General features: G+C 38.2%; 1 protein-coding gene across 1 annotated transcript; it reads left to right on the top strand.

The window, feature by feature from the left end:
- Nucleotides 1-23,223: 23,223 nt before the first annotated feature.
- LOC120084164 lies at nt 23,224-24,468 on the top strand. Its single transcript, XM_039040059.1, has 2 exons — nt 23,224-23,286; nt 23,815-24,468. The coding sequence occupies exons 1-2, from the start codon at nt 23,224-23,226 to the stop codon at nt 24,466-24,468; spliced, it is 717 nt and encodes a 238-aa protein (XP_038895987.1).
- The last annotated feature ends 1,172 nt before the right edge of the window (nt 24,469-25,640 follow it).

Genomic DNA, 25,640 nt, shown 5'->3' with positions numbered 1-25,640 from the left:
ATCACCGCATGCGCTCGTCTATGCTATAGCTCGGCTTTCACCGAATGCGATTGTCTTTGCAGTCGCCTGGCTTCAGTGCATGTGTTTGATTTTGCGATTGCTTACTTTCAGTGCATGCGTTTGATTCCTGCGATAACTACAAAAACATAGACATTTTGGCACAGAATAACGCTTAATATTGGGGTTAGTGAGGATTTAGGTGCTATTCGATGAAAAACTCAATTTTTCACAAATTTTAAGTATTATGACTGCATTTTCTGCTTGCTAGCCCTCATAATTCTAAATAAAAGACTTATAATAACTGGTATTTATGCTAGTTATCAATAGTTAGAAGACAGTTCATTATCACCTTGTGAATCCTATCTCGAGGGTAAAATGACTAAAATATCTTTTTCTGGAAAAGGTCTTAGAACCAAAGAACCCTTGGAGTTGGTACATTAAGACCTTTGTGGTCCTATGAATGTTAAAGCTAGAGGAGGGTATGAATATTTCATTAGCTTCATTGATGATTATTCCAGGTATGGGCATATTTACCCGATGCACCAAAAGTCTGAAATATTTGAAAAGTTCAAAGAATATAAGGTTGAGGTTGAAAACCAATTAGGTAATTAAAACACTTTGATCAGATCGAGGTGGTGAGTATATGGACATAGAATTCTAGAACTATTTGATAGAACATGGAATCCAGTGTCAACTCGCAGCCCCTGGCATACCTCAGCAAAACGATATGGCAGAAAGGAGAAACAGAACCTTGTTGGACATAGTTCATTCGATAATGAGTTATGCTCAGTTACCAAATTCTTTCTGGGGATACACAGTTGGAACTGCAGTGTATATTTTGTACATGGTTCCCTCGAAAAGTGTTTCTAAAAAACCTTACGAGCTCTGAAGAAGACGTAAAGGAAATTTACATCACTTCAGAATTTGGTGTTACCCAACACATGTGTTGGTGCAAAATCCTAAAAAGTTGGAACGCCGTTCAAAAGTATACCTATTTGTAGGCTATCCAAAAGAAATGAATGGTGGTTTCTTTTACGATCCTCAGGAAGACAAGGTATTTGCATCGACAAATGCAACATTCTTGGAGGAAGACCACATGAAGAATCATCAACCTCACAGTAAGCTAGTAATAGAGGAAATGTCCAGAGAAATGACAAATGCATCAACAAGAGTTGATGAAACTGGCACTTCACATCCTTCTCAAGAGTTGCGAATGCCTCGTGGGTTTAACTGAAACTCAAGTCATTATACTAGATGATGGCTTAGAGGATCCATTGTCTTTAAAACAAGCAATGAATGATGTGGATAAAAACCAATGGATTAAAGCCATGGACCTTGAAATGGAATCTATGTATTTCAATTTTTTCTGGGACCTTGTAGATCAACCTAAAGGGGTAAAACCCATCATGTGCAAATTATCTACAAGAGAAAATGAGACCAAGTTGGTAAGGTACAGACCTACAAAAGCGAGACTTGTGGCAAAAGGGTTTACCGAAAGAGAAGAGGTAGACTATGAAGAAACTTTCTCTCCGGTTGCCATGATAAAGTCAATTAGAATACTCTTATCCATAGCTATATTTTATGATTATGAAATATGGCAAATGGATGTCAAGATAGCCTTTCTGAATGGATATCTTGAAGAGAGTATCTATATGTATCAACTAGAAGGGTTTATTGAACATGGTCAAGAGCAAAAGATCTACAAACTTAATCGATCCATTTATGAGTTGAAACAAGCATCTAGATCCTGGAATAAGAGATTTGACACTGCGATCAAATCTTATGGCTTTGAACAAAACGTTGATGAACTTTGTGTATGCAAGAAAAATGTTAACAAAACTGTCGCTTTTCTTGTGTTGTATGTGTGAGGTTGATGCCCTAAAGTCTCGTGTCCTGTAGTTTGTAAACAGTTTGTACGAACGTTTGTGTTGTATAATATATGATATTTACTTCACATCTTTTTTTTTGCTCAGTTGTATGTTTTGTTTGCTTTACCACAAACCAATAAACATAAAACCTTGGTTATCTGTATATAACTTAAGCATGTATGTGGTGACATACAAGTGGATCATGTCTTGAGTGATAACCAAAATGGTCTGTAGTATATGGATATAGGAGGGAAACCTTATCTTGGTATTGCTATGGATACGGCTCGCTTTGTAGAATGGTCACAAGTGTTGTGACTTGTCACGATGATCTGATCCTGATCATTCGTGTAGGGAACATGCGAGCAGGGGCGTCCTATACAAAGAGTTTGTATAAGACCTGTCCAGAAATATTTGTTGGGCTTTGTGCCCTAAAGTCTTGTGTTCAATAAGTTTGTAAAACAACTTTGTACGATACTTGTGATGTATATATAAAAGATATTTACTTCACTACTTGACTTTGCATATTTAGATTTTTTTCATTTTATCACAAACCAATAAAACTTAAACCCTGGTTATCTGTATGTAACTTAAAGCATGTATGTGGTGACATACAAGTGGATCATGTCTTAGTGATAACGAAAATGGTCTGTAGTATATGGATATAGGAGAGAAACCTTTTCTTAGTAACGCTACGCATGCGGCTCGCTTTGTGGAATGGTCACAAGTGTTGTGACTTATCACAGATGGTATGATCCTGATCATTTATGTAGGGGACATGCGAGCGGGGGTATCCTATACAAACAGTTTGTATAAGACTTGACCACGAAGTGCTAACATCTCGTTATATAACACCGTTCATAACTGAGACTTCACTTCACTAGGATGACCATAGGTAACAAAACCTCAATCCTGAGTGAGTTGGGAACTCCTGCCATTGAGGGCGATCCTTTGATTCGCATGGGTACGAGTGGAAAGAACGCCGACTCAAACTTGTCATTTTGGGGATTTGTCTGATTTGGAAGCTGGGAACTCAGCTACACAAGATGGAATTCACAAGATAGATAGCTTCTTTAAAACTGATTGCAGGACTTGAACGATGTTTCATCAGGCACCTTCTCATGGCTCGGGGGGTATTAACACATAGTAAGACTATGTTGTATTATTCATTAGAGGGATCAGTGGTACTTAAGGAGGGAGATGTAATTACAGGGGCAAAATGGTAAATTGGCCTACTATAATTAGAAGCATCTGTGAAGGGTCATCGTACTGATGATTGGTTATATCCAATGGACATAGAAATATATGTTTGGCAAGAAGAGTTCAACTGTCGGCCTTTAGTGGAATGCCTGGTAGTTAACATATGGTGGATATTGTGACTAAAGAGTTTAGTCAGCTATTCACGCACCGTTAGAGCTTCATGCCATAGGTCTATAAGGTCCCCTTGGTAGCTTGGATACAAGTTGAGAATCAGTTTTTGTTCAATTTGAAATGTTCAAATTGACAAGATGGAGTTCGATTTTATATGATATAATTGAACAAGTTAATTAAATATGATATAATTAACTTTATGTATGAGATACATTAATTTGGAGGAAATTGGATATAAATATGATTTATATCTAGTAGAGAAAAATATTATAATTAATATATGATATTAATTTAATGTTATGAATATGATAAGATCACATTCATTGGACAGTTATAAAGGAAATGGGAAGACGCCTCTTCTGTTCTAAAAAACGGATGAGTGCATTATAAATAGCTGACGGTGTGTTGAGAACAAAGTGCACGGACATTGTGAAAAGATAGTGTCATCGTTTAGAAAATCAGTGCCTATACGATAATGACTGAACGATCTCTTACATATACGATATTGGTAAGCGATCACATACCAATTACACTGTCACGTGCTATTATCTTAACGATCGTTTACCTTTTTTCTAAGCGATCGTTTAGCTCCCGGTATTTACTAAACGATCGTATAGACGATCACTTAGTTTTTTCTACACGATCGTTCGAACGATCGCTCATCCTTTCCCTACACGATCGTTTATACGATCGCTAACCTTTTCCTACACGATCGTTTATATGATCGCTGACCTATTCTTACACGATCGTTTAGATGATTGCTTACTTTTCCTACACGATTGTATACTTCACCTAAACGATCAAGCATCTTGTCTATGCGATAGACGACCTCTTCTCCAACTTGCTTGATCGTTGTGTATGGTCTCTCTTTCTCTTTCCCTCTACCAAATCCGAACAAAGCCCACACTTTGGATTCCCACTCATTCGTTTTCTTCTGTCTGAGTTGTGAATGTTTGAGGTAGACGGTTGGTTTTCAGAGTCGCTGTGAAGGAGAAATCCTCATCTGGTATGATTTCTTGATCTCTTTGCATTATGAATGCATATTTGTATGTTTTGAATGTATATGTGGTAATTCTGTCACAATGAATTGGAAAGATCCGCTTCCACTTGTAGGTACTCTTGAATAAGAGTTCCTTCAAGTGGTATAAGAGCCATGCTCCTGAATTAACCATGCTCAGTAGAATCCTCGATGCCGAACAAAGATGTATAATGGAACGTTGGAAGTAGTCATGGTATGATCCGTAGTTGAACTCTATTGGATACGTGGTATGCTCGGGTGAAAAGGAGTTAGCCTAGATATGAGTTAGACGAATGGATGACTGTTTGAGGGGAGGCTCGGTGGTCCTTTGTTGGAGAGGAGGATTGTTGGGTATGTGACCAAAGTCCCACATTGGTTAGATAAGAGGAAGATCATGGGTATATAAGTGAGGATGATTATTTCCATTGGTATGAGGCCTTTTGGGGTGAAACCATAAACAAAGGCATAAGGGTTTATGCCCAAAGTGGACAATATCATACTATTGTAGAGATAGTTTGAGGGTCGTTGTCCCTCACAATTGGTATCAGAGCACTCGATTTTCTGATATTCCAATTTATTGTTGCATAAGAATTGCAAATACGTTCTTTGTGGGTGCATTTCTACATTGTTTAATCGTTAAATTGTTGTGGATGTTAGCCTTGGTTTTATTTAATGCTTTTACATTTGCGGTTGTTTGTAAAGACTACATTTTTTGGGCATTAATAATCGTTATCGAGTCTGTATTAAAAGTCTTTGAGTTTTGAGTCGTTTGTGAAGAAGATCGGAGCAAGCGTATGGTTCTTCGAGGAAGAAGACGGTCAAGTGTTGATCGCATCGTGCAGACGATGGGGTACGCGATCACTGTTGATCGCATCGGTTGGATGATGGAGTACATGATCGCTGTTGATTGCATCGGTTAAACGATGGGGTATGTGATTAAGTGTTGATCGCATCGTGCAGTCGATGGCGTTCGCGATCGCTGATGATCGTATTGTGTAGACAATCGGGTAAGTGATCAAGGGTTGATCGCATATTGCTTAACACGCGCGTGCACTGGATGATCGTTTTGGTCAGCAAGCTTCATCGCATAGTAATTGACTAAACGATCACTTAGTAATGCAAGGTATATCGTTTACCTGTCGTCGCGTTAACTGATCGCACTAGATAATTGTTTAGGTCAGCAATCTTTATCGCTTAATAACTGACTAAACGATCGCTTAGTAACGCAAGGTAAATCGTTCACCTATCGCTGCCTTAAGTGATCGTATAGACGATCGTTTTGGTCAGCAAACTTGATCACTTAGTAACGCAAGGTAAATCGTTTACCTGTTGCCACGTTAAGTGATCGCATAGACGATCATTTTGGTCAGCAAGCTTCATCGCCTAGTAACTGACTAAACGATCGCTTAGTAACGCAAGGTAAATCGTTTACCTGTCGCCGCATTAAGTGATCACATACACGACCGTTTTGGTCAACAAGCTTCATCACTTAGTAACTGACTAAATGATCGCTTGGTAACACAAGGTAAATCATTTACCCATCGTCGCATTAAGCGATCACATAGACGATCAGGCTTCGCAGCCTTGTTGTCGTTTACGCGATTGTTTAATTTTGCTTCTATTGTCTTGTGCACGTTGGACGATCGTCTACCTATGATGTTTACTACACGATGGAGTCCTCCTGGCGGTTCAAGACCCTGTTCGCCTATGAACCGGTTTTCTCGATGAAATTTGTAATACATAGGATTATTTCCTTCCGGTTTTTGTAAAGGCTCATCCCGGTCCATTAATCCTTTATTTATTACATGCAATGTATGTTTTTAATATGTCATATGGTATACACATATAGATAAATCCCACCTTAGGTCATGCATATTCTCTTTATTGTAATTTTTATAATTTAGAGAAGCATGTTTTAATTTACATAAATGCATACTCATGCATCATATAATATAAGGGTTATATATTTATGTATGCTTTATTTTTTTTAACGTTATATTTATAAGCGTTATAAATACTTCGTTATGTGGGATGAGTGTTTTAGTTGTTTATTTTATAAATGGTTATAAAATAAATTCGAACTAAAATAATTAGTAAAAGATTAATATGTAGCAAGTCTATCTATAGTGACCTTTTGTCGAAGGCGGGTCTGTCTAGGCTGGGTATTTAAGATGATGGCAATGGAACACCCCTACCTGGGAACCTACCTGGAAAGTTAATTTAGATAGATTTGTGATAACGGGTAGAAATGCATGTTATTACAGCGTAAATAAGAAAACAATTAGAGGTTGTGATGGTAAAAATATACGAAATCATGCCCAAAAGTGCTAAACTGAAGAAATTTCGATCGCATGGGCCCATCGCATAAAAGTAGCTAATTTACTTATTTTGTGCAAGAAAAATGCATTGGCACAAGTAAAATTGCGATCCAAGGAATTAGGCATCCGCACACATTAAAATATTGCGATCACAAATTCTTGCGATCGTATGCGATCGCGAGAAGTTTCTCAAGAAGGTGGCCGTATAAAGACTGTGCATCAAGGTGACAACATAATAAATCATGATGGGACAGAAAGCTGATGACGGTCGAATCCAAATTTAGTTGACAATTCGTTAACGCTACACTGTAGCAAGTACACTCAACTTTCGGTGACCATTAATCGGCGCATCAGAGCAAGAGATTTAATGACCGCCCATCATTGCAATCATTAGAGAGAAAATCTTGTTCACCTTGAGCTCTATAAATATCGGAGGCCACCAGTGTAAAGAGGGGAACAAGTTAGATCATATAGAAGATAGATAGCTGTTAGTCTGTTCATACTTATACTTAGAAGACAGAAAAGAGCTAAGAGCCAAAGAAGCCGAGAGATCATTACCAGGCAGATCGAGAGACTGCCGGGAAGCGCTACAAAAGGAGAGAGGGCCAACACTTGCGAAAGCAAGGATATTCATCTGGGCAGAGTTAGAGTGAAAAGACAGTGTAAAAGGCCACGGGAAGCAAGATGCTACCAGGCTTCTTATTTCTACATTCTATTGCTACTCTGCATTCTGCATTTAATTTATAGACAATGGAAATCTCATTTCAACTTATGTTCAATCTCTCCATACTTCACATGAGTAGCTAAATTTTCTAATGGGTTGAGAAGTACTTAGCTAGCATGACCTAAGATTTACACTTTATGCAATCATCTTGTCTTATGAATGCCTCATTCACCCTTTAGAAATGCTTGAGAGAGTAGTCTAAAGAAAGAATCAAGACTTGAGAGAGTCAGATTAGAACTGCATAAGCAAGAGATAGAAACTTAGACATAAGTTCTATTTGCTATTACGCATCGCATGCACCCTAGAGATAGGATATGATGGTATGCGGTCACCTTGTGTATGTGTGCATCATTCATCATCGCATAGACAAGAATAGAGGCTTAGACATAAGTCCTATCAACATTTTCGTATATATCGTATGCGTCCTAGAAATAGGAATTATGGCATTTGCATTGAGAGATGACATGCTATTGTGTGCATGTAGCATGATCAGATAACTTGAATGCAATCTTATGAAATGTTAGCTAAACCCCTTCTCAACTCGTTCATCGCATATTCATTGTAATTCTCAATTTCATCAACTCTTTATTCGAACTCTGTCGCATAGGAAATATACATAATCAAAACACCATCCAACTTATATTTTTTCGCCACCACAAAGGAATCAAAATTACTGTCGCGCATATTAACTCAGTAGTCCATGTGTTCGACCGTGGAGTTACCAGGAAACCTAGTAAGATTTATACTTGGATCTTATTAGGAAAACTTGCATGTGAAACGCATACACATCACTGCAACTTCACATCATAATCGCATCACCATTTACAACGCATCAATTTGATGCATGCACGCAAACTAAGGCCAGTCCATTAAAGAGTTTATTGTGACTACTTGGATTTGTTTCAAAGAAAAAAGTTGTTTTTGAGCAAACTTTATAAATGACTTAGATCATAATCAGTAGCCGGATTGTCTAGGTTAATAAACCCCTAGGTAGAACATTCAGCGGGATGTTCTTGAGGCATTTGATGCTTCATTTTCACCTCTCGCGTCTCTCTTTCATAGTCCACACTGTGAGATCTACCCTCGACCTCATTGCACCTTTGGCTTGTCCCCCTAAAGGATGGTGTTTAGGTAGGTCAATATCAAGGTGGATGGAGAGAGTGTTCATAGTAAGTGAGAGCGGGAAGTGCAATAGCATATCCCTCAATCTCCCTCGTTGGATTGAATAAAGTTTCTGCACATCGCCTCGTGGCACCTTGGGTGTGTCCCTCTATAGAATGGCTGTTTTGCACGTTTCTTTATTTGCTCTTCTATAAGAGGATAAGGTTACTTAGTCTCTTGTCCTAATCTATCTTTTCCCTACGGTGAGCGCATTAAGGTGGAACTCTGGGGCCAAAAACGAGGGGTTACACTTACGTAGGATTGTTAAGGGTTAACTATTATGAACCGAACAAATGGTGGCTATTAGGTTTAGTTCCAAGAGTTGGTTCTGTCTAATGGTTGAGAATGTCTCATCCCAGTGAAGGGACATCCGTTCACCCCACCAGTGACGTTTGTCCTGCCTCGCTGGGGCATCATTGCAAAATAGAAGTCTTTTCACTTAGGGTACTTGGAATCTGTTTTGCTGAAAATTAATTGGTTAATTAAAAATGTGGTTTTTGAAAAGCCTTATAAAAGGTTATTCGTTTTTTTTTTCAACAACGGTTTTAATGGCATCAGCCACTATCAATTTGCTTAGTGCTAAAAAACTAAATGGCCAAAATTGTTCAAGTTGGAAACATATGCTCACGATGATACTCATCATCGAGGATCTGAAGTTTGTCCTTATAGAGGAATGTCCTCCTATTCCACCTTAGAACGCTACTTAAAATGTTCGGGTAGCGTATGAGCGCTGGACACGGGCAAATGAGAAGGCCTGAGCCTATATTCTGGCCAGTTTTAGTGAGTTGTTGACCGAGAAACACGAGTCCAAGGTCTCAGCTTATGAGATCATGGAGTCCCTGCGGGGAATGTCCGGACAGCCATCTGGACAGCTCAAGCATGAGGCTTTGAAACACATCTTCAGCTCCAAAATGGAGGAAGGCACCTCTGTTCGTGAACACGTGTTGAATATGATGGTCCACTTTAATGTGGCGGAGATGAATGAGTCTAAAATCGATGAGGGTAGTCAGGTTAGCATTATTCTGCATTCATTGCCTGAAAGCTTCCTCTACTTTGTTAGCAATACAATTCTTAACAAAGTGGAATACTCCCTTACCACTCTCCTCAACGAGTTGTAGACTTACCAATCCTTGCTGAAAAGTAAGGAGAAAATGGGAGGTGAGGAAAATGTTGTCTCGTTCTCTAAAAAGTTCTTTCGAGATTCGACCTCAGGAACAAAGTCTGCACCTTCAACTTCTAACTTTGGAAAGAGGAGGAAGAAGAAGAAGGGTGGTAAAGGGAAAGGGAATGCGCCTGCTAACTCACCACTTGTCGCCCAGAAGAAGCGTCCACCGTCGGTTGAAAAAGGAAAATGTTTCCACTATAACCAGGACGGACACTGGAAGAGGAATTGTCCTCGTTATCTGAAGGAAAAGAAGGCTGCCAAGGCTAAGGCCAAGGCAGACAAAGGAAAATATGATTTGCTTGTATTAGAAACTTGTTTAATGGAGAATGATGATTCTGCTTGGATATTAGATTCGGGCGCCATTAATCATGCATGTTCTTCTTTTTCAGAAGATTAGATCCTGGCGACAGTTGGAGGCTGGTGAGATGACATTACGAATAGGTATTGGGCACGTCGTCTCAACTGTGGCAGTGGGAGACATCCAGTTTACTTTATAGAATAGGATTCTTATATTAAAAGATGTCTTTGTAGTTCCTGAACTATAAAGGAACCTTATTTCTATAAAGTGTCCGTTACAATACAATTACACTATTTCTTTTAAATTGAATAAAGCGTTTATTCGTAGAGATGGTGTTGAAATTTGTACAGCTAAACTGGAAAATAACTTGTATGTGCTAAGACCTTTAGTCTTAAGTTCCCTCCATAATATAGAGATGTTTAAATCTACCGTAACTCCATCTAAATGCCAATGCGTTTCTCCAGAACCTTATTGGACATGGTTCGTTCGATGATGAGTTATGCTTCCTTACTGAACTCATTTTGGGGTTTGGTAGTGGTGACTGCGTTATACATTATCAACTTTGTTCCTTCTAAGAGTGTTGCAAGAACACCTCTGGGGTTTTGGAATAGGCGTAAAGCTAATTTACGTCACTTCTGCATATGAGGTTGCTCAGCACATGTGCTTGAGGAAAATCCCAAGAAGTTGGAATCACGATCGAGGTTGTGCCACTTTGTAGGCTATCCCAAAGGTACACGAGGAGGTTACTTTTATTATCCATCCGAAAACAAGATGTTTGTTTCCATGAACGCTACTTTCCTAGTGGATGATCATATCAGGCAGCATCCAAGAAGTAAAATCGTGTTAAGTGAGCTTTCCAACAAAACTATTGAAACTTCAATAAGAGTTATTGAAGGACATGTTTCATCAACCATAATTGTTGATGATAGTTCATCTGGTAGTTCGGTTCCACCTCAAGAGTTGAGGGAACCTCGATGCAGTGAGAGGGTTATGAACCCACCTGATCGCTATCTGGGTTTCACGAAAATCCAAGCTATGGTAACATATGGCGATGTTGAGGATCCATTGCCCTATAAAAAGGCAATGAAGGATGTTGACCGAGATGAATGGGTCAAAGCCATGATTCTCGAGATGGAGTCGATGTACTTCAATTCGGTATGGAATCTTGTAGATAAGCCTAATGGCATAAGACCTATAGGTTGTAAATGGATCTACAAATGCATACGGGGTGTTGATGGGAAGGTGCAATCCTTCAAGGCTCGACTTGTGGCAAAGGGTTATACCTAGGTGGAGGGAGTCGACTATGAGGAGACTTTCTCACCTATTGCCAAGTTAAAGTTGATCCGCATGATAGTGCATCGAGGTGACGTGATCGTCACGAAGACCGCCTTAGAGAAAATCGTTGCTGATTCGTTTATGAAGGCTCTCACAGCTACAGTGTTTGAGGGTCACCTTCAGAGCATGGGTCTACGGGACCACCCACGGCTGGACTAAGGGAAGTGGGAGATTTTTTTGCACTAGGTTTTTATGTCCTAGTTTATTGTTTTGTGCCTGTTTACTTGTACTCCCCACTTCACTTTAGAACAAGTGGGAAATTGTTGGGGTTTGTGCCCTAAAGTCTCGTGTACAGTAGTTTGTAAATAACTTTGTACGAACACTTGTGGTGTATAATATAAATGATGTTTACTTCACTACTTGACTTTGCACATTTAGATGTTTTTCATTCTACCACAAACCAATAAACTTAATATCCCTTGTTATCTGTATGTAACTTAAGCATGTATATGGTGACATACAAGTGGGATCATGTCTTGAGTGTTAACCAAAATGGTCTGTAGTATATGGATATAGGAGGGAAACCTTATCCTGGTAACGCTACGGATGCGGCCCACTTTGTGGAATGGTCACAAGTGTTGTGACTTGTCACAGATGGTCTGATCCTGATCATTTGTGTAGGGGACATGCGAGCAGGGGCATCCTATACAAAGAGTTTGTATAAGACGTGACCACGAAGTGTTAACGTCTCGTTATATATCACCGTTCATAACTGAGACTTCACTTCACTAGGATGACCACAGGTAACCTGACCTCAATCCTGAGTGATTTGGGAACTTCTATCGTTGAGGGTAGTCCTTTGATTTGCATTTGTGCGAGTGGCCAAAACGCTGACTCGAACTTACCATTTTAGAGATTCGTCTAATTTGGAAGTTGAGAACCCAGCTACACAAGATTAAATTCACTCCTTCCCCGAGGCAGGGGTAAGTAGATATATAGCTCCCTTAAGGGCTGATTCCAGGGCTTGAACGATGTGGCGCCACACACCTTCTCATGGCTCGAGAGGTGTTCACACATACTAGGATTGTATTATTCATTAGAGGGATCAGTGGTACTTAAGGAGGAAGATGTAATTAAAAGGGTAAAATGGTAAATTGGCATACAGTAATTAGAAGCATTTGTGAAGGGTCATCGTACTGATGATTGGCTATATCCAATGGACATAGAAATATATATATGGCAAGAAGAGTTCAATTGTCAATCTTTAGTGGAATGCCTGGCAGTTAAGGGATGGTGGATATCGTGACTAAAGAGTTTAGTCAGCTGTTCACGCACCGTTGGAGCTTCGAGTCATAGGTCCATAAGTTCCCCTTGGTAGATTGGATACAAGTTGAGAATCAGTTTTTGGGTCAATTTGAAATGTTCAAATTGAAAAGAGGGTGTTCGATTTTATATGATATAATTGAACGAGTTAATTATATATGATATAATTAACTTTATATATGAGATACATTAATTTGGAAGAAATTGGATATAAATATGATTTATATTTAGTAGAGGAAAATATTATAATTAATATATGATATTAATTATATGTTATGAATATGATAAGATCACATTCATTGGACGGTTATAAAGGAAATGAGAAGGTGCCTCTTCTTTTTTAAATAACGGATGAGTGCATTATAAATAGCTGACGGTGTGTTAAGAACAAAGTGCGCAGACATTGTGAAAAGATAGTGTCATCGTTAGAAAATCAGTGCCTATACGATAGTGACTGCCTGATCGGTTACATATACGACATTGCTAAGCGATCGCATATCGATTACACTGTCGCACGCTATTATCTAAACGATCGTTTACCTTTTTCCTAAGCGATCGTTTAGCTCCTGATATTTACTAAATGACCGTTTACCTTTTTCCTAAGCTATCATTTAGCTCCTGGTATTTACTAAAAGATCGTATAGACAATCGCCTAGTTTTTCCTACGCAATCGTTCGGACGATCGCTCACCCTTTTCCTACACGATCATTTAGACGATCGTTTACTTTTCCTACACGATCGTATACTTCACCTAAATGATCAAGCATCTTGTCTATGCGATAGACGACCTCTTCTCCCACTTGCTTAATCATTGTGTACGGTCTCTCTTCCTCCTTCCCTCTACCAAATCCGAACAAAGCCCACACTTTGGATTCTCACTCCAAGAATACTGAGGGCTTTGAGTGGTGTTGTCTTCTCCGTTGCCTTCTGTTCGAGTGGTGATTGTTCAAGGTAGACGGTTGGTTTTCAGACTCGCTGTGAAGGAGAAATCCTCATCTGATATGATTTCTTGATCTCTTTAGCATCATGAATGCATATTAGTATGTTTTGAATGTATATGCGGTAATTCTGTCACAATGAATTGGAAAGATCCACTTTCGCTCGTAGGTACTCTTGAATAAGAGTTCCTTCAAGTGGTATTAGAGCCATGCTTCTGAATTAACCATGCTCAGTAGAATCCTCGGTGCCGAACAAAGATGTATAGTAGAGCCTCAGAAGTAGTCAAATGTGATCCGTAGTTGAACTCTATTGGATAGGTGGTATGCTCGGGTGAAAAGAAGGTAGCCTAGATATGAGTTAGATGGATGAATGAATGTTTAATAGAAGGCTCATTGGTCCTTTATTCGATGGGTGGATTTTTGGGAATGCAACCAAAGTCCCACATTGGTTAGATAAGAGGAAGATCATGGATATATAAGTGAGGATGATTATCTCCATTGGTATGAAGCCTTTTAGGATGAAACCAAAAACAAAGCCATGAGGGTTTATGCCCAAAGTGGACAATATCATACCGTTGTGGAGAGAGTTTGAGGGTCGTTGTCCCTCACAATTGGTATCAAAGCACTTAATTTTTTGATATTCCAATTCATTGCAGCATAAAAATTGCAAATACGTTCTTGGTGGGTGTATTTCTACATTGTTTAATCGTTAAATTGTTGTGGATGTGCAGATTTATGGATGTTAGCCTCGATTTGATTTAATGCTTTTACATTTACGATTGTTTGTAAAGACCCCTGCATTTTTTGGGCATTAGTAATTGTCATCTAGTCTGTATTCAAAGTCTGTTTGAGTTTTGAGTCGATCGTGAAGAAGATCAGAGCAAGTGTGTGGTTCTTTGAGGAAAGAGACGATCAAGTGTTGATCGCATCATGCAGAAAATGGGTACGCGATCGCTGTTGATCGCAACGGTTAAATGATGGGGTATGCGATCAAGTATTGATCGCATCGTGCAGTTGATGGGACACGTGATCGCTGATGATCTTATTGTGTAGACGATCGGGTAAGCGATCAAGGGTTGATCGCATCGTGTCGAAGATCAGTTACGCGATCATTGAGTATCGGGTTGTGTAGACGATGTGATGCTCACATATCGCTTAACGCGCGCGCGCACTGGATGATCGTTTTGGTCAGCAAGCTTCATCGCTTAGTAACTGACTAATCGATCACTTCATCGCTTAAGGAGTGAGATGTAACTATAGAGGCAAAATGGTAAATTGGCCCATCTGTACTTACGAGCATCTGTGAAGGGTCATCATACTTATGATTGGTTATATCTGTGAAGAAGATCGGAGCAAGCGTGTTGTTCTTCGAGGAAGGAGACGATCAAGTGTTGATTGTATCATGCAGACAATGGGGTACGCGATCGCTGTTGAGCGCATCGGTTAGTAAAACCTACATGGTGCGATCACTGGACGATCATCTTCCATTTATTAAACGATTGGTTAGTAAAACCTACACAATCATGTAGCTTCTTCTAAACGATAAGCACATAGCTATACGATAGCTCTTTTTCTCTCCCACTTGCTTATCGTCTACACAATTTTTCTTTCTCCAAACTCTACCAAATTCACCAAAGACCACACTTTGGATTCTTTCTCCAAGAATACCAAGGGCTCCATTTGGTGTTGTCGTCTCCGCTTTTATTCACTCATTCGCAACTGTTCGTGTTACTACCGTTCATGTAGACGATCGTGCTGCTGCAACCAACTTATTTGCTGGGCGATAGAGTGCAGGTGGAGGTTCTTCTGCTGCGTCTAAGTTCAAAGCTTGAAAAGGGTCTTCATCTGGTATGAGAACTCTTTCCTTTGCATTTTAGTGTTCAAAGAATGCCTTTAATTAGTGTGAATTTTCATAACTATTTGTTTGAATGTATGTGTTGTATTTCGGTCACAATGAAATCGGAAAGATCTGATCGCACTCATGGATGCTCTTCATGAAGAGTTCCTTCAGTATGTTGATGATATTCTACTCATATGGAATGAAGTAGAATTTCTAGTTGACGTTAAGAGATGGCTGGCTGCGTAATTTCAAATGAAAGATTTGGGAGAAGTACAGTATGTTCTTAGGATCCAAATAGTTCAGAATCGCAAGCATAGAACATTAGCACTGTCTCAAACATCTTATATAGACAAGATTTTGTCTAGATATAAAATTCAAAATTTCAAGAAAGGAACGTTGCCTTTCAGATATGGAATTCATCTGTCTAAGGAACAAATTCCTAAGACACCTCAAGAGGTTGAGGATATGAAACGAATTCCATATGCATCAGTAGTAGGGAGTTTAATGTATGCAATGTTGTGTATTTGTCCCGATATATGCTATGCTGTTGGAATAGTCTGCAGATTTCAGTCCAATCCTGGATATGATCATTGGACTGCCGATAAGAACATTCTCAAGTATATTCAGAGAACAAGAGATTATATGCTCGTGTATAGTGTTGAGGATTTGATCCTTACTGAATACACTGATTCTGACTTCTAATCCGATATTTATTCTAGGAAATCAACTTCGGGGTCAGTATTCACTCTAAATGGAGAAGCTTTTGTGTGGAGAAGTATCAAACAAAGTTATATTGCTGACTCCACGATGGAAGCTAAGTATGTAGCTGTAAGTAAAGCAGCAAAAGAAGCAGTATGGCTCAAAAATTTCCTGACTGACCTGGAAGTAGCTTGCAATCAACTACAAATTTAAGTCGTTGGTGCAACGATGAAAGGACTACTCTAACTTAATGAATTCTTTTGGGTTTGTGTCCTAAAACTCGCAGTTTGTACAGTTAAATATATTTTATTATCAATAAAGATGTTATTCAACATTTCTTCAATAAAGCTGTTATTGAATCTTTAAATTGCATTCATACAGACTAAATCCAATAAACTAAGATCCATGGCTATTACATGAATAATTGAACTTTATGTAGAGACATAAAGATGGATCAAGTTCAAGTAAATAGCCAAAATGTTCTATAGTATATGAATAAGGTTGGGTGCCTTATTCTAGCAATACTATTGGATGTGGCCTACTTTGTAGCAGTTACAAGTTGTCGTAAAGGTGCTACAAATGAAGTGATCCTGATTCATTCATGTATTGATATGCGAAGTGGGGGCATCCTATGCAATGAGTCACTCTTACTTTATAACACTGTTTACTGTGTAAGACTGACTATTTCACTTAGATGACCTAGGTAACTCGATCTTAATCGTGAGCTAACTATGAACTCCTATTTATTCAATATTATCCTTAGATTTGCATAGGTGAGAGTTGGCTCAACAGTGCCAGCTCAATAAGCCTCCCATTTCAGGGGTAGATAGCTGGGGACATGGGGTGCAAAATGGAATTTACGGCTACTCGATTTAGGGATAGGAGAAAGGTTGTTCTCTTAAGTACTAAATCTAGGTTTTGAACAAGGGGTCCTACCCTCTCATTGGCTCGAGAGGGATCCGTTTAGTGATTGGATCATAAACCCATTGATCATTAGAGGATCAGTAGGAACTTAAGGAACAAGACGTAATATCAGGGTGTTAAACAACATATTGACCCAACCGTTATTACAAACAACTTCAAAAGGATCGACTTACGGGTTATGGTTAAATTATGTGGACACAAATATATCTACAGTGAGGAGAGTGCAACTATCGAGTTATAGTGGTGTGACTTGATAGTTAATTAATACTGATTAATTCGATCTAAAGATTTTTAGCCAATTATTCTTAAATCGTTGGAGCACATGATTTGTAGGTCCATAAGGTTCCTCTACTAGCTCGTAAAACATGAACATCTTGAATTATTAAATTGAGTGAATTTGAAATGATATCAATTTGAATTGTTCGAATTGAATTTCAATTTAAAAATGTTCAAATTGAAATTAGGGTTTGAGTTTGAATAAGTTCAAATTCAAATTAGGGTTTGTATAATTATATTCGATATAATTAACGTTAATTTATCGAAATTAGTTTATAACATTTAAATAATGATTTAAATATCAATTACATGAATAAGATTCATGTTTAGAATTATGTATATGATTAATTTAATATTTGATATTAAATTATAATTTAATTAATTAAAATCAAATTAATTTCCAACTTCAATTCAATTTGAGAAATTGGATTTTGAAATTTTAGATTTAATTAATTGTGAATGAATTAAATTATGTTTTGATTAATTTTAGAATTAATTTAAAAAATTGGAAATTGGTATGAAAGTGGGCATGACCCCTTGAGAAGAAGGAGGTGTTCCTCCCATATACACACACAAATCCCACTTAAATCAGCAATTGAAGCTGCATTCAAATGCCCATAAGTGCTTGCATGCTTATGGTTAGTAAAAGCTCAGAATTGTGAAGAAGAAGAGAGTTCTGATGCTGAAGAAAATAGTTTTATGAAGTTCATCTTTTTCCTCACAAAAACCCACATTTCTAACTTCAAAACTTCACTCAAATTCGAGTTCCACCACTCAAATTCAAGGCTGAGAATAGTAAAGAAGATCTATTAGTGGTGCACGATTTGGAACTGAATTAACGTGAAGTGCAACTTGGATTAGGGATAATTCATCAAAAGTATGTTGATCTTGAATCCCACTTGTGTTTTTCTATAAAAGCATGCTTTAGAACTCAAATTAAATGTAATTAGAGTGCTTATAGATTCTGTTTGCTTCCGTTGCATGCTTGTGCATCCCATCAAATTCATGGACACCCTCGCAAGAAACTGTAAGCTGAGTTGATGTTCATGACTTGAAAAGTTATGTCGAAGGTATAAGGGCCTATTTGAATAGGGATTTCTATGTCCCCAACCACTTCACTGCGGGCTCCATCAAAAGCTCTTACTATCATAGAGCTGTTGGGTTTTATGTCCTAAAACTCGCAGTTTGTGAGAGATAAACATATTTTATAGTTAATAAACTTATTATTGATTCTATTAAATTGCGTAGTAAAAGTCTAAATCCAATCAACTAAGATCCACGACTATTATATGAATACTTGAGCTTTATGTAGAGACATAGAGACAGATCAAGTTCGAGTAAATAGCTAAAAGGGTCTACAGTACATTATTAAGGTTGAGTACCTTATTCTGGTAACACTATTGGATGCGACCTACTCTGTAGCTGTTACAAGTTGTTGTAAAGATACTACAAAAGAAGTGATCCAGATTGGTTCATGTATTAACATGAGAAGTGGGGACATCCTATGCAATGAGTTTGCATAAGATCAAACCAAGAAATAAGTCAGTCTTACTTTATGACGTTGTTTACTGTATAAGACTGACTATTTAACTTAGATGACCTAGGTAACTCGATCTTAATCCTGAGCTAACTATAAACTCCTGTTTATTCGGGATTATTCTTAGGTTTGCATAGGTGAGGGTTGGTTGAACAGCGCTAGCTCAATAAGCCTCCCATTTCAGGGGTAAGACCGGGTAGATAACTGGAGACATAGGGTGCAAGACGAAATTTATGCCTACCCAATTTAGGGATAGAAGAAAGGTTGTTCTCTTAGGTACTGAATCCAGGTCTTGAACAAGGGGTCCTACCCTCTCATTGGGCTGAGAGGGGTCTGGTTTAGTGACTAGATCACAAACAAATAATTCATTAAAGCATCTGTAGGAACTTAAGGAATAAGACGTAATCTTCGGGGTAAAATAGACATTTGACCTAGTCATTATTACAAACAACCTGTGAAGGGTCGACTTACTAGTTATGGTTAAATCATGTGGACATAATATATCTACAGTGAGGGGAGTGCAACTATGGGCTTTAGTGGAGCGACCCATGGGGATTAATTCGATGTAAAGAGTTTAGCAAATTAATCTCGGATTGTTGGAGCCCATAATTTGTAGGTCCGGAGGTCCTCTTACTAGCTCATAAATGGATTAGCTTTAGAGTAGCGTGATAAGTTAATTTGAAATGTTTAAATTAGAATTAAACGAAAATGGAGAATTAATTAAATATTTAAATATGATTTAAATATTAAATTCATGAATAGGGATTCATGAAGGTGGAATTTGTGTAACATTAATTTAATATTTGATATTAAATTAATTAGAATTAATTAAATTGTTTAATTAACTAGAATTAATTAAATTGTTTAATTAATTATTTATTTTATTAGAAAATTAATTTATAAAATTAATTTTGTAAATCAATAATAAATCATTTTGTAAATTAAGCTGATTTTAGAAATCATTATTGAAATTAGAAATTTGAAAGAAAAAAAACACAAAATTGGAAAGTTGGTTTCCTCTACTCACTTAACCAAGATGCTTAAACAAAATCCACTTGAATCTTGATTCACTCTTCAAGCATGAGCTGCACTTCATGCACCTTCCTTCTATGCATGAATGTCCTGTAATAAATAGAGAAGATGGAAGTGGAAATCGGGCATGAAAACTATTAGAAACTTACTGAAGTTTTGTTGAAAACTTGTAAGGTTGAAGAAGGATTCTTCAAGTTGCATCAGTGGTGTTCTTCTCCAAATTTCCTTCATTCAAACTTATTTTGAGTCCCACAACTCAATCTAAAGCTTCAAGAGAATAGTAGGGAAGATCTTGGGGTGGTTCACAAAAATAACTGGAGAAGATTTGCGCCGAGTTCGAGTTTCAAAAGGTTCTACAAAGGTATGACTTGAAACCCTCTTATTATTTTGTGAGCATGCTTTATTTATAGTCAAAATTAATGAATTGGAATGCTTATTGATCCTTGTTGCTTCCACTGCATGCTGATATACTCCTTCAAGAGCTTGGTGATAACTTGTAGAAATATAAGTTATTGTCTCTCGAAAGTTGGAACAATCAGGATTCTTTATGATAAAATCTCATCTTTCTTAAAGGAAAATGCATAGAATCCTTCAAACATAACTAAGTTTTACAAAAAAAAAAAAAAAAAATCTTTTTGATAAAACTGCATCACTAACGCATCTCATCGTAGGATTTCAATAAATTTCACTAAATGTCGCAGGTGCAACTAACGCAAAGGCATGCATCTAAAGATATCCAACGCATAGCAGATACATTGCTTCGAGCTGCTCCTGTCAAATCACCTCTTACAAGTATGGGTATCTGAATGTCAGCGTCTGAAAAGCAACTGAAATGGCAGGCGGCTGACCAAGGTATGGAAATTAATGTTGTCATATCACAAATTGTTAAGGGAAAACGCCTATAAATAGAAGACCTACAACCGGAAAAAGCATAGCATAGCATAACATTGATAGAGCTTAGAATAGAGTAGTTTTGCTGCAGGAAGAAGATCACAGGAGGAAAAGAACCATTACTATTGTTGATCAAGGAGAATTGAAGAGAACCAAACTCGAGAGAGAACTTTTCTTCATTTCTTTAACAAGCTGGTTGTACACACATTAAGATCAAGCCAAAGAGGACAAGAAATTGAACTCTGTGGCTTGATTCTTTTCTTTTTACTTTATTTCCATTCATCATTCATGCGATTAAGTGTGTTATTGTAAAGATAATTTCAATCTTTATAAAATCGTGCATTTAATCCATTCATTTGCCTCTATTTACAATCTACTGTGTTAAATGTGTTTGTGATTTTGTGCATGCTAAAATTCTAAAAGCTTTAATCATTCTTATCATTTGGTTGATGTTATCTCAGCTAAACCATTCGAGAGAATAGGATAGCTAAAAACGTATCAAGTCAGAACGCACAGTAGCTTTGGAGATAAAGATACTTGTGCTTCACTGTTTTCTGTATCCAACACATCCACCCTAGAAATAGGAACATGTGGCATTTTCATTGAGAAATATTAAATGATTAGATAAACAGAAACCAATGCTTGACATACACTCGATTATAAACACACATCCTTCATCTTGATTCTTACCCACACTCTTTCCTGTCCAACTTACTTGGATCAGCGCATTCACTCATCACTTAGCACCATTCCTCCATTGACCTATATTTCACTTGAACTCCTGTTTCTTCTTGTATGCATGCAGTTAAAATAGTGTAGATAACTTTTCCAGCATTTATTTAGAACCTTTCTACATCAGTGCAACATAAGGCTTGCGTTAGTCCAACTTAAATCCCTGTGTTCGACCCTAGACTTATCAGGAACCTGAATTAGATTTATACTTGGATCTAGCTTAGGTAAAACTTGTATGCATCATCCAGTGAGTGTAACGCATCATCCATTCTTCTCACTAAGAGAAATCATTCACCATTCATCTACATTCACATCAATCTGATCTTCCATTTCCACTCATAATACACTCCTAGCACACATCACGAAACCACGAACAAGTTTTTGGTGCCGTTGCCGAGGATTTAGCAACAAGGCTAAGTAGAATTTTGCATGTATATTTTGTAGAAAAACTTGCACATGAAGGAGTATTACAAGTTAAGCCAAAGCTTGTAAACGTTTTATGATCAAGGAAAACACTCCTAAGCTTCTATATGACCCAGAAGTTGAAAGGACCTTTAGATGAAGAAACCGATCGAATCGTCGTTAAAGGTTAAGGCGACAACAACTAAGATAGAAACAACAAAGACAACAAAAAAACGGTGGATGATCAACTAAACCAAAACTTAGCTCAAGAATTAGCTAACGTTGCCATAAATCAAATCCTGATGGCGAAACAGTACGCGTCAAATGCGGAATATGCATCACCTGTGCTGTATGACTTCTCGCCAGGGATCATATACCCAATGCTAGATGGAACAGATTTGAGATAAAGTTCGCAATGCTCCAAATGCTTCAAACTGCAGGTCAGTTTGGAGGTGCCCGTGGTGAAGATCCACATGCACATATCAAATGCTTCTTATAAACGTGCAACTTGTTTGTAATTCCTAGAATCACTCCAGAAGCCATTAGACTCTCTTTATTCCCTATTCTCTCCGCGATGACACAAAGTAAAGGGCAAGTTCCTTGGAACCTAGCGAGATAGTAACAAGGGAGAAATTAATGGAAAAGTTCATGCAGAAGTATTTCCCTCCAACTACTAACGTCAAAAAGCATAGAGAAATTATAAACTTCGAACAAGGAGAGTTTGAAACATTAAGTGTCGCATGGGAACGCTTCAAGGGATTAGTCAAGAAATATCCTAACCACAGGCTATCTTTAACTGTTCAAATGGAAACCTTTATGGGGGGCTGAACTGAGCATCTCAAATGGCAGCTGACGTAGCCGCAGCTGGCAGCATAAGGGATAAGTCCTACAATGAAGCTAAGGAAATACTAGATCGCATCGCCAAACACAATATGGAATCGATAGATGATACTTATGATGCCAGAACAGACAATAATAGGCATTATTAGAGTATGAACAATGTTGATTCAAATGGCATAGCCACACTCTCTGCACAGGTGGCTGCCATGACAAACCACTTGCAAACTTTATCATTAGGAAATACAACTTGTACACAAAGGTGAATCAAGTGGATGCATTCGTACGACCCATGGTTAGCTGTGTGGGCTGTGGTGAACCTCACTCCTATAACGACTGCCCGCAAATCCGCAATCAGTCTGTTTTATCAAGAACAACCCATTCTCGAACACTTACAACCCTAAATGGAGAAACCATCCAAATTTTTCTTGGGGAGGTCACCAGCAGGAACAACATCATCTAGGGGCAAACCAACAGCAAAGACAGGGACTGTCACCTGGATTCCAGTCATCACAGCAACTTCAACATCAATACTTCAATAGAGGTGGTCAGGCGTCGAGTTCAACTTCCTTGCTTGAAAATCTGTTGAAGGAGTACATGGCCCAGAATGATGCATTGTTGAAGAGCCAGGCATCATCTGTCAGGAACTTGGAGATGCAAGTGGGATAGATTGCTAATGAATTGAAGAATCGACTGCAAGGAGTGTTGCCTAGCAATACAAAAACCCCTGGAAGTAATAATAGGAAAAAACATTGTCATGTGATAACATTGCGAAGTGGTAGATCTCTAGTAGAGAAGAAGATGAACCCAAGAAATAAACAATTCTTCAGCAGATGAGCACATAATGCATACAAAGGCATTTGAAGAACGAGGAGAAAGAACACCTGAAGCTACAAGTCATTTCGAACCGAGCACGTCTAATGTAGGGTCGCCTGTGGTGCAGCTGAACACACCATTTCCCAGATGCCTACAAAAGAAGAATGGTGAGCAGCAATTTAGGCGTTTCCTTGAGATCCTAAGGTAATTGCACATTAATATTCCTCTTATAGAAGCCTTGGAGCAAATGCCAAAGTATGTGAAATTCTTGAAGGATGTTCTAACAAATAAGAGAAAATTCAGTGAGTTGGAAGTCATTGCGCTGACACAGGAATACAATGCGTTGATCAATAACAAATTCCTGAGAAGCAGAAGGATCTGGGAAGCTTTACAGTCCCTTGTTCAATTGGGGGGATAGATGCAGGTAATGCATTGTGCGATCTTGGAGCCAACATTAACCTCATGCCCCTTTCAGTTTTCAAGAAGCTAGGAAGTGGTGATGTGCAACCCACTTCTATGATGCTTCAGCTCGCTGACAAGACAATCACATACCCAGAAGGAAAGATTGAAGATGTTTTAGTGAAGGTTGACAAGTTTATATTCCCAACATATGTCATCATCTTAGATTATGAAGCAGATCGGGATGTTCCAATCATCCTTAGACATCCATTTCTTGCCACTGGGAAATTATTGATAGACGTACACAAGGGAGAACTGACTATGTGCATAGACAACCAAGAAGAAAAATTTAATGTGTTGAACGCATTGAAGTTCCCATACGATGAACAATGTCAACCTGATAGTCCAATTGACCTGCATGATGAAGAAGAAATGGACCAAGTCTGCGAGGTCTATGTGTTAGGGGAAACCATAAGAAAATTTGAACTGTTAAGTCTGAATGAGCGGCAAACAAAACCAACACGACCATTTTTAGAAGAACCATCAACATTAGAATTGAAACCTCTACCTCATCACTTAAAATATGCTATTCTTGGATCCAAAAACACTTTGCTTGTGATTATTTAAGCCAATATTTTTTATCCTAACGATTGTTCTCTTTTGCAAATGTTGCGAAGGCATACGCGTGAAATCGGGTGGATGTTGGCTAATATTCATGGCATTAGTCCATCCTACTGCATCCACAAGATTCTGCTGGAGGAAGGGAAAACTGGATCGATTGAGCCTTAAAACAGGCTAAATCCTGTAATGAAAGAAGTGGTGAAGAAAGAAATCATCAAGTGGCTCGATGTAGGGGTAATTTGCCCCATCTCTAATAGCAGTTGGGTGAGCCCAGTCCAATGCATCCCCGAAAAGGGATGCACCACTGTGATAGTTAATAGCAACAATGAATTCATTCCCTCGAGAATTTTCATAGGGTAGAGAATATGCATGTATTATAGGAAGCTCAATGCGTCGACAAAGAAAAACCACTTCCCTCTTCCCTTCATTGATTAGATGCTTAACTAGCTAGCTGGCAAAGAATTTTATTGTTTCTTAGACAGATACTCTGAATATAACTAAATTCTTATTTACTCTGAAGACGAAGAGAAAACACGTTCACATGCCCATTTGGAATATTCGCATTTAGACGCATGCCATTCAGGCTATGTAATACACCAGGGACTTTTCAGTCATGCATGATGCCGATTTTCTCTGAATTTTAGAAGAGACCGTTGAAGTTTTTATAGATGATTTTTCTGTTTTTGGGGACTTCTTTCAATCCTGCCTATACAACTTAGAGGCTTTTCTCACACGATGCGAGGAAACAAATCTTGTGCTAAATTGGGAGGAAATGTCACTTCATGGTGATTGAAGGCATTGTCTTGGGACACAATGTGTCCAAAGCAGGATTGGAAGTTGATGAAGCGAAATTGATGATATAGCCAAACTTCCCCTGCTTGTGAATGTTAAAGCACTATGAAGCTTCTTAGGTCACACAAGCTTCTACAGAAGATTTGTGAAAGGATTCTGTTAAATTGTACGACTTCTGAGCACATTGTTAGAATTAAACAGGCCCTATATATTTAACGAGGACTGCATCAACGCATTCAATACATTCAAGTATGCATTAACAACATCTCCGATAATGAAAGCCCTAGACTGGACGAAACCCTTCATTTTGATGTGTGATGCGAGTGATGTAGCTGTTAGAGCCATGTTAGGGTAGAAAAAAGGAATCTAATACATCCCATCTCTTA

Source organism: Benincasa hispida, chromosome 8, assembly GCF_009727055.1.
Source record: "Benincasa hispida cultivar B227 chromosome 8, ASM972705v1, whole genome shotgun sequence".
Lineage (NCBI taxonomy): Eukaryota > Viridiplantae > Streptophyta > Magnoliopsida > Cucurbitales > Cucurbitaceae > Benincasa > Benincasa hispida.
Note: the sequence above shows the minus strand (reverse complement) of the source record. Positions and strands in the feature narration are given on the sequence as shown.